This window comes from Impatiens glandulifera, chromosome 2 (genome assembly GCF_907164915.1).
Source record: "Impatiens glandulifera chromosome 2, dImpGla2.1, whole genome shotgun sequence".
NCBI lineage: Eukaryota > Viridiplantae > Streptophyta > Magnoliopsida > Ericales > Balsaminaceae > Impatiens > Impatiens glandulifera.
The window spans coordinates 38,302,125-38,315,391 of NC_061863.1; the positions used below are offsets into that span (position 1 = coordinate 38,302,125).

General features: G+C 41.5%; 1 protein-coding gene across 1 annotated transcript; it reads left to right on the forward strand.

Moving 5' to 3' along the window:
* The first annotated feature begins 505 nt into the window (after positions 1–505).
* Positions 506–1,414, forward strand: LOC124924632 (keratin, type I cytoskeletal 10-like). The gene has a single exon (XM_047464645.1). It carries the CDS (start codon positions 506–508, stop codon positions 1,412–1,414), a length of 909 nt encoding a protein of 302 aa, XP_047320601.1.
* Positions 1,415–13,267: the final 11,853 nt, after the last annotated feature.

The following is a 13,267-nucleotide window of genomic DNA, read 5'->3' on the forward strand; positions in this document are numbered from 1 at the left end:
GAGCTAGTCAAAAATGAGAAAAAGGTCTTGAAGTGGGCTAAGACTTCAGAAGTGTATGATGCCCTTAAGAGAAAAGATCTGGTGGAAGCGAACTTGAGAGGAAGAACTCTCTTTCCTATTCTCGAGGCAAGAAAAGCAAACTTCAATCCCATTGAGAAAGGTGCTGAAGCAGAAGAAAAGGCTTTGAAGAGGTTGGACGAGATTATGGAGAACTATAGCTTAGTGGTTACTCGGTACGTTGAAGAGGTGGTGAAATCTCCTGCTGTCAGAACAGAGGGATCTCAAGAAAAATAGGTTGAAGTCAGTCAGCCTGAGATTATAAGATTAGAGGGGGAACCCTAAAAAAGAAAAAGAAGCTGAGAGTAGTTCCTCATCTAAGGGGGAACAAGATCAAAATGCTTAAACTTTCAAGCCTCTACTATTTCCCAATATCATTGCTGCAAATGTTTTTGAGAACATTCTTAATACTCTTCACAATTCAGGTAACTTTCTCTAAAGGATTAACATGGAAGAGAAGGAGTTAGAAGAAGAAGATCAAAATAAATCTGATGGTGAATCAGGGGAGGATGAACCTGAGCAGTCCATACAAGTTCATACCAACTTCAGTCCAATTCAGACCATGGCAGCATATTCGCAAAATAATTCATCTAATGAAGGATCTTCAGCTGACGGAATAAAGCTCATGAAGTCGATGTCAACAACAATGCTTCAGAATAATGTGGCAGTTATGCAATCCAACATGTCAAAATTTATGGAAGCCCAGAAGGAAGACAAGAAGAACTTTGATGATCTTGTCAATACCCATAAAGAGTTGGAGCTAACATTGAAGAAAAACACATATGAGGTTGAAGACTCCAATACGAATTTTGGAAGGTTTGAAAAGAAACTCTTCAATCGACAATCCGAAATGATGAGCCTTGAAAGACAGATCAATCTTGATAATCAAAGAGAGGTTATGGAAGCAATGGGCTTGATTCAGAATCAGCTGGATAAAATTCAAGGCATCATGAGAAGAACATATGCTGAAAGACTGGAGTATGCTGACTCTATCGCAAGGAAATTTCAAGCTGAAGAGAATGCGAAAGATGATGCTAAGAAAGAGCAGAATACCATTACTCAAGGCAATGATGTTAGAGACAGAAGAGGTGACAGTGTAACAACCGGAACCAGATCTAAGCGAATGCCAACAAATGATGAAAACCCAAGGCCAACTAAAAGAGGCGGAGGTCAAAGCGGTGGTGATCACGGAAACCGAAGAAGCGGTGATCGCGGAGGTCGAAGCAGTGGTGGTGATCGCGGAGGTCGAAGCAGTGGTGGTGATCGCGGGGGTCGAAGTACTGGAAGCGATCGTGGAGTCGAACTGGCGGAAGTGGTCGTGGTGGACGCGGTCTTCCTCCGTTCCAGAACCTGCTGACTGGTGAAGGGATGAGCGGTGAAGGATTCACCTATCCAATTGATACTCGAGTGAAAAAGGATTCACTATTTTTATGTCAGTTTATGTTTTTGGCTTTCTAAAACATGGTTTCTGAATATTGGTGTTCTTGAAAAGTGTTTATGTAAGATGAATAAACAAGTTTTACTTCTTATCTATATGATGAATGCGTAATTCGTTATCTAGGCAAAGGTTTTAATATCATCAGCAAAAAAGGGGAAATTGTTGGGTCAAATTATTTTGACCAAGTGTCAAAGTAGTTTGACTATTGAAATTTTGATGATGAATGTATATAAAACTCAATTTATGTGTCTAATTGCTTTTGGTGAAGGTGTATCAAAAACAGGTTATATTAGAATTTGTCTTAATGAGGTTCATTAAACCAATTTGGCATTAGATTCACGAAGTTAGACGTGCAGTCTAACTAGTTGAGTTAGACGTGCAGTCTAACTAGTTGAGTTAGATGTGCAGTCTAATACACGGAGTTAGACGTGCAGTCTAACTAGCGAAGTTAGACGTGCAATCTAACTAGCGGAGTTAGACGTGCAGTCTAACTAGCGAAGTTAGACATGCAGTCAAACTAATTGAGTTAGACGTGCAGTTTAACACAAGAAGTTAGACGTGCAGTCTAACTAGTTGAGTTAGACTTGCAGTCTAACTAGTTGAGTTAGATATGCAGTCTAACACACAGAGTTAGACGTGTAGTCTAACAGACAGAGTTAGACGTGCAGTCTAACTAGTTAAGTTAGACGTGCAGTCTAACACACGGAGTTAGACGTGCAGTCTAACTAGTGAAGTTAGACGTGCAGTCTAACTAGTTGAGTTAGACGTGCAGTCTAACTAGTGTAAGTTAGACGTGTAGTCTAACTCCTTCAGATTAGACTGAAGCGAAATGTAATTAGACGTGAGGTCTAATGGAAAAAGAAAGTTAGATGTGCATTCTAACTAGTGAAAGTTAGACGTGCAATCTAACTAGTGAAAGTTAGACGTGCAGTCTAACTCCTTCAGATTAGTCTGAAGTGAACTATAATTAGACATGAAGTCTAATCCCTTTAGACTAGGTGGTCTAATGGATCTTGTTATTAGACGGGGACGTCTAATTTCATTAGACGAGGTCGTGTAAGTGAAATACGTCTAATGCCATGCTTAAGAAGTTGCTTGAAGCTAGCACCCGCCTACCCACGTTCTCTAGCTGTACGCTACTCCTGCTCCACTTTCCTGTGAAAATTTGTACGACAGCCAGCTGTAACCAATTGATTAATGCCACGTAAATAAATATTCTTCCCACTACTTGTTTTTGCAGAAATATCCTTGAAGAATATTTGGCGCACTACCAGATTGGTACGACCACGATCTTTGTACTCAGAGTCTGCTATGTACTATGGAGGCGTTCCAATGGAATCTCTCCACGTGTCATTATGAGAATTCGACCATTGGTACCTGCTCTTATTTAAAGATCCTTAAGGACAACGGAAGAATCATCGATCTATCGATACTCAGATTATTCTATCTTAACTGTCAACTTCTTTCTTGCTTTTATTGTGTGTTAATCTAGAGAGAGTTACAATCAAAGAATTGTATTAGCTGAGTGACATACTTCATATTGTAAGTTGAACAGAGTCTGTTCTGTTCAACAGTGAGCTAGTCGTGCGACTGTATTTGATTATTTGAAAGTTAGAATCCTTCCGGTGGTTGGAAGAAGGGCTGACGTAGGAGAGTTAACTCCGAACATCCATAAACAAATTGTTGTGTTGTTCCTTTCTGTCATCTTTTCATTATTGGTTCTTAGCTTCAAACTCAAGCAAAACATTTCCGCACTTGAATCGTTCAAGAGTTTGCAAGAGGTTGCGTAGAATAGAAAGTGATTTAAATACATAATAGGATTTCTATCAAATCGTTTTTCCGAAGTCGTTAAAAATTTGACAGACCCCGTCTTTATTGATTACGCCGATCTTATCAGATATTGTATCGGATTGCAGCGCCCTCGCGGGAACGTGAACAAGAATTCCAAGCACGTGGCAGAACTACAATATCTGTAAGAACTGGAATTTATCGTTTTTAAACTCACTAGAATTCAAAGCATTGTAATCAGATAATTCATTTACTTTAAAATCATTCTAGGCCTGCCTAGATTGATCTCTTAAACTCGTGTTTTTTTTCCATTTTTGGAAATTTTTAATGAAATGACGATAAGTCGTTTTTTCCCAAAAAAATTAATTAATCAACCTTTAACCAAAAAACACAAATTTAATTTTTAAAAATCTAAAAATTAAGTTTGTTGTTCTTGGGTTAATCATCCAAAAACAACTTCCTAGAATGCTTTCCAACATATTTCTAATGATGTTGGACAACTATTTGGATCATGTTTGATCCATCCGATCATTTTTGTTTGTATCAAAATCAAAATTTACAAAATAATTAAAATTTTGAGTTCTTGAATTGGTCCAAACGAACAACTAGTGTTCATATTTTGGAATCAATAATATGTATGAAGTATAATGAAGATGGAAAGCTCACTCCACTTTAAAAACTACTTTAAAATCAAAAACCCCGTTTTTTGGCCATAAAATATTTTAAACAAATTGATCATAAACCAAATCGATTGATACCTGGGATGATGTTCTAAATGTCCCTAGGAGCTTTGTGAATCTACTCATACCCTTGGATCAAATAATTCAAGCCTCCATAATACGTTTGTACACTATGTCATTTTTATTGATTTTAAAAAATCAATTGGCGTCTTTGTTTTAAATAAATAATATTTAAAATTAATTTAAAATAATTAATTTGAACAACGAATTTAAAAAAAAATCAAAAGACGCAGGAGAGATGAAAGAAAAACCTTAGAGATTCAAAAGCAACAAGAAAGATTTCTTAGAGAGAGAATTGGGGATTCGGGAAGAAGATACTCAATCCTTTGAGTATGACCGTTTCTTAAATACAGAAGAGCTGACGTGTGACTATTAAATTGATGATTATATGAATCGTCAAAAATCTAAGAAATCTATTCCCAAGAGACGTAGCTATCATTTAGAATTAATTATGAAAGAGTGATATTAATGTTCGTTGTCCTTGAGGATCTTTATATAGAACACAGGTATCAATGATCGAATCTTCCGCATTGAAACGTGGAGAGAATCCATTGGAAAGTCGCCCATAGTACAAGAGTGAAACAGGCTCTGTTCTCAAAGATAGTGGTCGTACCAATCTGGTAGTCCGCCAAACAATCTTATAGACTTGTCCTACAAGGAACAAGTAGTGGAGAGAATAATTACTTACGTGAAATTCATCCATTGGATACAATTGCCTGTCGTACTGGACTACAATGATGAGTGGAGCAGGAGTAGCATAGAGCTAGTTGATCGTGGGTAGACAAAAGCTAACTTCAAGCAACTGCTGAAGCGAGACATTAGACGTGCTCCATTAGACTGTCAAGTCTAAGGAAGTTAAACGCCCACGTCTAATAGCGAGATCCATTAGACCACCAAATCTAATGGAGTTAGACAACACGTCTAACTACGTTTCACTTCAGACTTGTGTGAAGGAGATAGACACCAGCGGACTAACTTTCATCTGTTATACTGCACATCTAACTACGTTTTTGTTAGACTACATGTTTAACTACGTATCTGTTAGATTGCACGTCTAACTACGTATTACTAGACTACATGTCTAACTACATTTCTATTAGACTGCATGTTTAACTACGTATCTGTTAGACTGCACGTCTAACTACGTATCTGTTAGACTGCACATCTAACTACGTATCTGTTAGACTGCACATCTAACTACGTATCGGTTACACTACACGTCAAACTACGTATCTGTTAGACTGGGCGTCTAACTATGTATCTGTTAGACAGCACGTCTTACAATGTATCTGTTAGATTGTACTTTTAACTACATTTTTGTTTGACTGCACGTCTAACTACGTATCTATTTGATTGCACGTCTAACTACGTATCTGTTAGACTACATGTCTAAATACGTATCTGTTAGAATGCACGTCTAATTACGTATATGTTAGACATCACGTCTAACTACGTATCTATTAGACTACACGTCTAACTACCAACACGTCTAATAGACCTATTTCAAACCAAGTCTAACTTAGCATATTTTTGATGCACCTGCACAAAAACAATTTAGACGGTTTAGTTTCATTTTTATTTAAGTTTTACACAAGTTCATAATGAAAATATCGTTAGTCAAGATAATTTGACCCAACAGAACACAAGACCTAGGACACCAGTCCTAAGGCCCGTTTGGTTCCCATTTTCAAATTCCTAAATTAGTTTTGTAATTTTAGAACCTAAAACTATTTTCCAAAAATCCTGGCAAATTAGATAATGATTTCAAAAGATTTTTGGGATATTTCCACAAAAATATATTTTAATAACATAAACTTTAACTAATACGTTTGTACACTATTTCATTTTTATTGATTTAAAAAAATCAATTGGCGTCTCTGTTTTAAATAAATAATATTTTAAATTAATTAAAAATAATTAATTTAAACAGCGAATTTTAAAAAAATCAAATTATAATTTGATTACTACAAATCCCTAAACTATTTAAATTTAAATTAAAATTAATTATTTTTAAATAATTTCAAAAGTGGTTAAAAATTATATAAAATTGTTAGGATCTAGGTCGCCGCTGGTGGACCGGGGGTTGGACCGGTTAGCGGTTCTCACTCGTAGGGTGGTGGTTAATCCGGTTAGAGATTAACACCGGGGTTTCAATACTACACAACCTGTCACAAACCCTTGAACTAGGTTCAAGCGCGGAAGAGGTTTGCTTTCAGGTTGAAGCGGTACGCTTGTATGATAGGCGCTGTCGGTTTCGGATGATGAAGATTTGGAGATGGTGGGTCGGTTTCGGTAATCTGGATATTCGGTATGGTTAGTATAGAGTCGGTTTGGAGCGGTATGGTTAAGTTAGTCGGTTATGTAATGAAGCCTGCAGAAAGTAAATAACACAACAGATTTTATGGATGTTCGGAGATAAAACTCCTACGTCACCCCTTCCTCTCGAAACCGCGAGAAGGATATTCACTAAGGAATACAAGTACAATCCGATCGAGACTTATTTCCTGCTCGATAATACTCTTACAATTCACACCGAAATTGTAGAACACACTTTAGCTTTCAACACTTAGGCTTTCTAGAATAGCACACTGTTATCACTTGTAGTAAATGCTCTTAGCTTTCGTTATCCCAATGTATGTCCCTTGAATGTCGCGCATTTACTCTTCTACAACTGCCTCCTTTTATAGGTGAAATATGCCAACGGTCATATTTCACTGCCTTGAATCTGATTGGCTGATCAAAGGTGCAGTGATTCAGTGTCTCAGACCTGCGGTCGTCTCCTCAGACCTGATGGTCAATCTCAGACCTGGTATCCTGTCTCAGACCTGCCGGTCTGTAAGGCAAACCTGCCGGGTTTGTCTTTTACTTGATGTAGACACTGTCTGTTTGGACAGTTGTCTGTACTTTGAAGATTTCCTTTCTGGCTTATCCCGAAGTAGAAGGATCCGGTAGTACTGTTTTCTGCAGCCTACAGTCTTTTCTCAGACTTGCATGGATATGGAAGTATTCAGTCTGTTCCTTTGGTATCATTCTCAACAAATACCCAAATTGTCTTCTTGTACTGGTCGGCCGCTTGACTTGGCCGAATGTCTTTTGGTAGTGAAGTAACCGGACTTCTTCCGGTTATTCTTGTCTTGTGTATAATCGGCTGTTTGATGGTTCCGGTTTTGAGCTTTGGCCGAACCTTCCTTTGTGCGGTCATGTTCCGAATACTCTTGATCGGTTTGGTAGCTTGACCGGTTCGGTTTCTTCAGTTGATTCTCTTGTTCATCCGGTCCGGTTCTTTGTTCCTGCATGGAAGGTTTGTTTAAGTTAGGTTTATTTGAACCGTTCTGAATTTATCTAACAATTTCTCCCTTATTGATTATCTTATTTAAAATTATCAAAATCATGTAAGTTTGCAACCGTAGGCCGGTTGTTTTGTTTGGCCGGTTTTTGAAAAAGACTTAGAGAATTTTTCGAAAATTTTTGAGAGAGAAGTTTTGGAAGAGTCTTTATCTTTTATCTAACAATTTCTCCCTTTTTGATTATTTTATTTAAAATTATCAAAACTAAGTAGGAATGCAAAATAAGGCCGAATTCAAAAATAACTTTATATATATTTATAGGTGACCGGAAAAGGCAAAGCATATAGAAATACTAAGGCAAATAAGAAAAAGAAGGATAGTCCCTATTCAGAGTCTGTGAAGTCATAGGCACTCTTCTTTTTCTTCGGTTGCGGTTGCCTGGTCTGTTGGGAGGATCGTTGTCTTTTAGACCGGGACCGCAGTTGTTCCTCGACTTCGTCCTCGACTAGGTCGGCTTGCTGCGAAGTACCCGTAGTAACCGGTTCAGAGATTTCATTGAGCATCTCGACTATCCGAACTCTCTTAGGAGCCTGCCTCTGTCTCTTCTTCGGTGCGGAAGCGGAGGCGGCCGCCTTCTTCTTCTTCTCGTTTTCTGTTGCGTAGCCCTCCAGCCTTCGTGCCTCCCTTTCCAACCGTGCGGCATCCTCCGCAGCCTGACTGGCCACTTTCGCAGCATACCCTGGATATAAGATCTCGGCCCTTCTTATTCTTTCGGCCTCTAATTCTGCTTCGGTTAGTTGAGACGATCGCGGCGCCTCTTTATTTTTGCTAGCTTCGGCGTCCAGCGCATCCTGGACCCTTTTAGCCACTAGAGCATCAGCCTCTATAGCCGCGGCATCTGCGTTCTCCTTAGCCTTTAGAATTTCGGCCATCTGTTCGGTAAGTGCCTTTACTTCGGCCACGAGATCTTCGTTTTTCTTTTCCAGTACCGAGACCCGGTCGATTGTCGTGTCGACCCGTTCGAAATCCTTCTTTAAGTCCGAGGTCATACCTTCTAGAATCGCGGTTCGCTGAACACATTTTTCGCGCTCACCGGCCTCTTCCCACAGTCCGGTGCTGAGTTCTGCTAGGCGTGCTTGATGTTGATCCAGAAGCTGCTTTGTCACGTCGGTGAACTGCAGGGCCGAATCAATTATGTTGTTGCATCTATCCTTGAACGGTTGAAACTTGGACACGTCGTGTTCTTGAACGCGGTCATCGATCCGTTCTGATAAGGATGCGTCAAGCTGCTGAAGTCGGTCCTCAACCCGCTCCGAAACTGATGCTTCAAACTTTTGAAGTCGGTCATCAATCCATTCTTTAGGAGGGACTGAAGTGGTGACTTCTGGTGGTGAGGGAGGCGCGTGCTCGGTGGGATCAGGATCGGCTCTTTCATCGAGATTTAACGGTGCATCCTCTTCATTTGGAGGTTCTAATTGTGCCGCATCCTCCGAGTTCGTTACCGCATTTTCCAAGATCGGTGCCTCAACATCTTGTAAAATCGGTGCCTCAACATCCCTTGGAGGTGTTGGACAGTTAGCTGGGAACCTGTCGATTACCGGAGCAGTGTAAACCGGTACTTGCATTCGGCTGCATATTGTTTCCAGCCGCTCGATTTCTTGAAGTAATTCTATTTTGACTTTTGCAAGCGTTGTCAACACCCGCGGTGCTACGGTATCCACCGATCCCGTCTCGTAGAATTCTTTCTTAATTCTCCGGATGCGCTTTCTTAGATTCCGAAGTTTGAACCTCGGTAACAAGAGACAAGTTCGGCTCTCTACCTCTTGAATTGTGTTGGATTTTGTGAGGCTCAACATCAGGTTCTCCACTTCCTCCAATCTGTCGTAGCATTCTTTTCCCGAGAGGTCCGGTAGCATTTCTCTATATGTTGTACTGAACCGGTTCTCATGCCACTCCAGATATAAATGTTCAACGTCGTCGGCTCGCTGGTTAATGCCCTGAATAATTTTCTGGACTAATCTATCGGCCTCTGCTTCGTCGGCCTCCTCCCTCTCCGGGTTGTAGCCTTTATCATCGGCTTCTTCACCAATCCCTTCTTCACCCTCGGTGGTCTCAGGATTGTTGTTTGGTTCGGCATCCTCTGGGCCCCAAACCGACTGACTATCGTCATTGACCGTTCTATTATCGGTCCCTTCTGTTTCGGTATGCTCAGAGGCCCATTCCTCATCTTCTGTTTATTGTGGAGGGTCTGCGAAGGTTATCTTTTCTTTCCCCTTTCCTCCGGTCTTTGCTTTGGCCGGGGCATCTTTCTTCGCGGCTTTCTTCTTTCGGCCAACTGTGGCACTGGAGGCCGGCTACGTTCTTTCAAGGAACTGCCTTGATCTAATGAGGCATCGTTTGGGGAGAACGGTGCCAGGACCGAGATTGATTTTTAAGTGGAGGAATATCTTACCGAGAGGCACGGCGTATCCCCACGATCGGGTTGAGTCCGGTTTCACCATGTCCATGAGGTTGCCGAACACTGATCTTGCCCAGTTGACCTCTTTTCCTTCCAGCAGACCGATTATCATCTTGATTTTGTCTTTGGTAAGGTTGCTGAAGTTTCCTCCCCTTGCCAGTATCGCCCTGGCGAAGATGTCACATGCCGGGATTAACTCCGGCCTCAGCATTTGTTTACTGCCGGATGTTGCGATCGGCTCTTTAGATGCTGACAGAGCGTGGCAAGCTGCCTCAAAGATTTCCGGGTCTATTTCTGCCGTTGCATCCTGACCGGTTCTTGGAAGGCGCAGGCTTTCGGCCACCAAATCTTCGGTGAGCTCGATGTGGGAACCGCAAACCGTTGCAATGATTCTGTCGTAAGCGATGGTTGCGGTATCGAAGAATTCTACGACCGCTTCCTTGTATATAATATGGGGACCGTCGAGGAAATATCCCAGACCGGTTTTAATCAGCTGGTCAATAACTTCCTTCGCCTCGGTCGTCCCATTCAGCCGGATTTCCTCGAAATCCACTTGAGAGTAGAGTTTGAACAACGTCGAATCACGACCCATGTTGAAGAGTTTGAGAATGAGAGAAAACGGTTTCAGAGAGTTTAAGAAGCTTAGAGAGAGAAAGTGAATTCGCGTGAGAATAAGAAAAATGACCGAAGGCCCCCTTTTATTGACACGGTTTGGAAGCCCAACCGTCCCATGATGAATGGGCGGGACTTTTCCCTCCAAAGTGAAAAGACGCCAAACTATGGGCGGTTACGTATGAAACGGTGGGCGGCAACTTTGAGCGGGAGATTTCCCTCCAAAACCTTACCTATGTCATGGATGACGCATTCTTTTCTTGGAGGCCGAATGATTGAGCGGTTTCTAAGTCTAGACAGACATTTTGATTGATCAGAGTGTTAACGGTTTTTAATCAGATTTTATGATACCGGATACGAACGAGGTTATTTTAAGATGTGAACCGGTTACTTAGATAAATGTGCAAAAATTAAACAGAAACGGTCATTGAAACTAAAACGATATTTTATTCGAGAGACAGTACAGAGAGAAAGCCGATAAGATGATACGAAAGATAGGCACTTAAAAAGTAAGCACCATTCTGGAAAACTTCTCTTCCACCGCATTTGCATCAAGAATGTTTGAGGGGGAAGCCGGTGTACCCGGTCCAAACTCTGGCCGGTACTTGAGAATCAACTTGCTGATGTGAGGTGCATAACCGAGACCTTTCTTGGTCAGCACCATGTTCTTCAAGTTTTGAAAGAGGACCGCTGACCAATTGATGGTCGTTTTGTGGAAGATGTGGGTCATGATATTGTAGGTGTTCTGTGAATACCGCTGATTTGGGGATTGACACAGAATGGACCGAGTGACAATCTCAAGAAGGAGCTGAGCACTACGACAGAGGCGGGTTTTTAACCCATAGGTTTCCACCGGATCAAGGGTTGCAGAGCAGAGTAATCCATAGTAGAATGCATCAAGTCCCTCCATAGTCGGGAAATCAGAGAACCCTTCTTTGGGCAGATTGAGAAGGGTGGCAAATTCGGCTTCATCAAGCCGGAAGGTGTGGTTCCTTACCGTGGAGACAATGTAGTCGCCCCTGATGCGGGCATTTCTGAAGAATGCCTTGACATCCTCAATTAGTACAGGACCGGATTCTTCGAGGAAGGTTTGAAGGCCGGTATCAATAAGGCATTCAAACATGTTTTTCTTTGGATGGTCATAGTCCCATTCTGCCATACATGAGTTGAAATCGATGCTTAGAAAGTTTCCCAAAGTTCGGCTCGGCATGATTATGGTATTGAGAGAGAGATTCAAGAAGAATACAAGTGATTTTTGTACTTTTGGATGTGATAAAATGGGAAGAGGATGGCTCTTTATATAGGATCGGTTTTGGAGGGAAAATCTGAGCATTGATGGTCAGTTTTGTTTTATTAAGGAAAAGAATCTTTCCCTTTTCAAGGCACATGGGGAAGCGGCGGTTTACAAAGCCCGAGGTAAGTATTTGTTGGAAAGTAACCAAGTTAGTTGGGTTTTAAATGTGTGGGTGGTTGGGAGTTATTCCATTAATTATGGTTATTTCATTAAATGAATTTAACACATAACCGATATTGATTAGATAGAAACCGAAAATGGTAGAGACAATGCCGAAAATGACATATGGAAATGATGAAGGCAAGAAAAACATAAATAAAACTGAAGTGGACATGGATGAAGCCGATATGATCAAATTTGAGTTGGGTAAGTCTTCATCCGGTACATACTGCAAAACGACCGGATGCAAGAAGGAGTGACTTAGCGAGCGCGGGAATTAACATCACGAGGGGGATTGAAGTTTCTCCTCCTCCATTCTCTTTCAAACTGTTCATAGAATGAATCAGTTGCTTCCCTTGTGAGCACCTGAGCATGGTTTAGACCTTCGCCGGGACAGGTCGGGACGCCAAGCTCCTCAAGAAGTCGGCTTACTTGGGGGATGAGGGCCACTGATCGGGTGCCGATTATCCAAATAAGGACGTCAAACAGCACCCTAGACCAGTTCACCGGCGCACCGGTGACAATGGCCGCCATCATGTTGAAGGCCGCCACGCAGTAAGTATTAGTGACATCTTTTCCTAAGATGCCCCTTCCTATTACATCGTTGAGTAGCTGATATTCAGCTCTCAAGTTGGCCTTGCTGCCGTGGTCATCCACCGGCTCATCCGACCGGGCTAGGTTGTGTGAGACCTCGGCCTTTAAGTTGGCCCGGGGGTTAAGATCTGTTAGCCCTTGTTTGGGCAAGCTGAAGCACCGGGCGAAGTCTTGCTCGGTGAAGTCAAAGAGAATACCCCCCACTTTAGATTGAATGTTGGTGTCAAAGTGTGGTGTTCCTCTGAACACTCTGGCATTTTGGAAAAACTCCAGAACAGACCCAGGATAAATGGTGAGTTTATCATCAAGAAAGTATTGGAGGCCGGTATCCTCCAAGGATTTTATCATTTTATAGATGTCGTAATGATCGGTGTTGGAACACGATTCAAAATCAACCTGAAGAATGTTTGTGAACTGAGACATTTTTGCCTTAGTGATAGAGAAGGTGTTTTGTTTTTGTGAGTGTTTTGGTGAGTGAGTGCTTCCTTTAAATACTGGTTTTGGGGCTAACCTATTATCCAGGCATTAAATGAGATGATATGTATTAACCGCAGGATAAGAAACTTTGCATAAAATAGGCAGGTTTATAGTTGTAGGTGTCGGTCATAGGCCTGAACTGTGAAAGATATCAAAAGATCTTCACGTCTTTTTAGGCGCGACCTGTTTTACTTGGAAAGGGCAATGTTGCAGAGCAGATGTCCTTAACCTCTGATAACTATTCCTCTTCTGTTTAAAATTCAAATAATCTAGGGTAGCCTGCTTCCGAACCGGTCAGACATCAGTTGTTCATCCCGATGCGGTTATTTGGTGCATGCACCAAGTAGCCGGTCGGTTTACTCT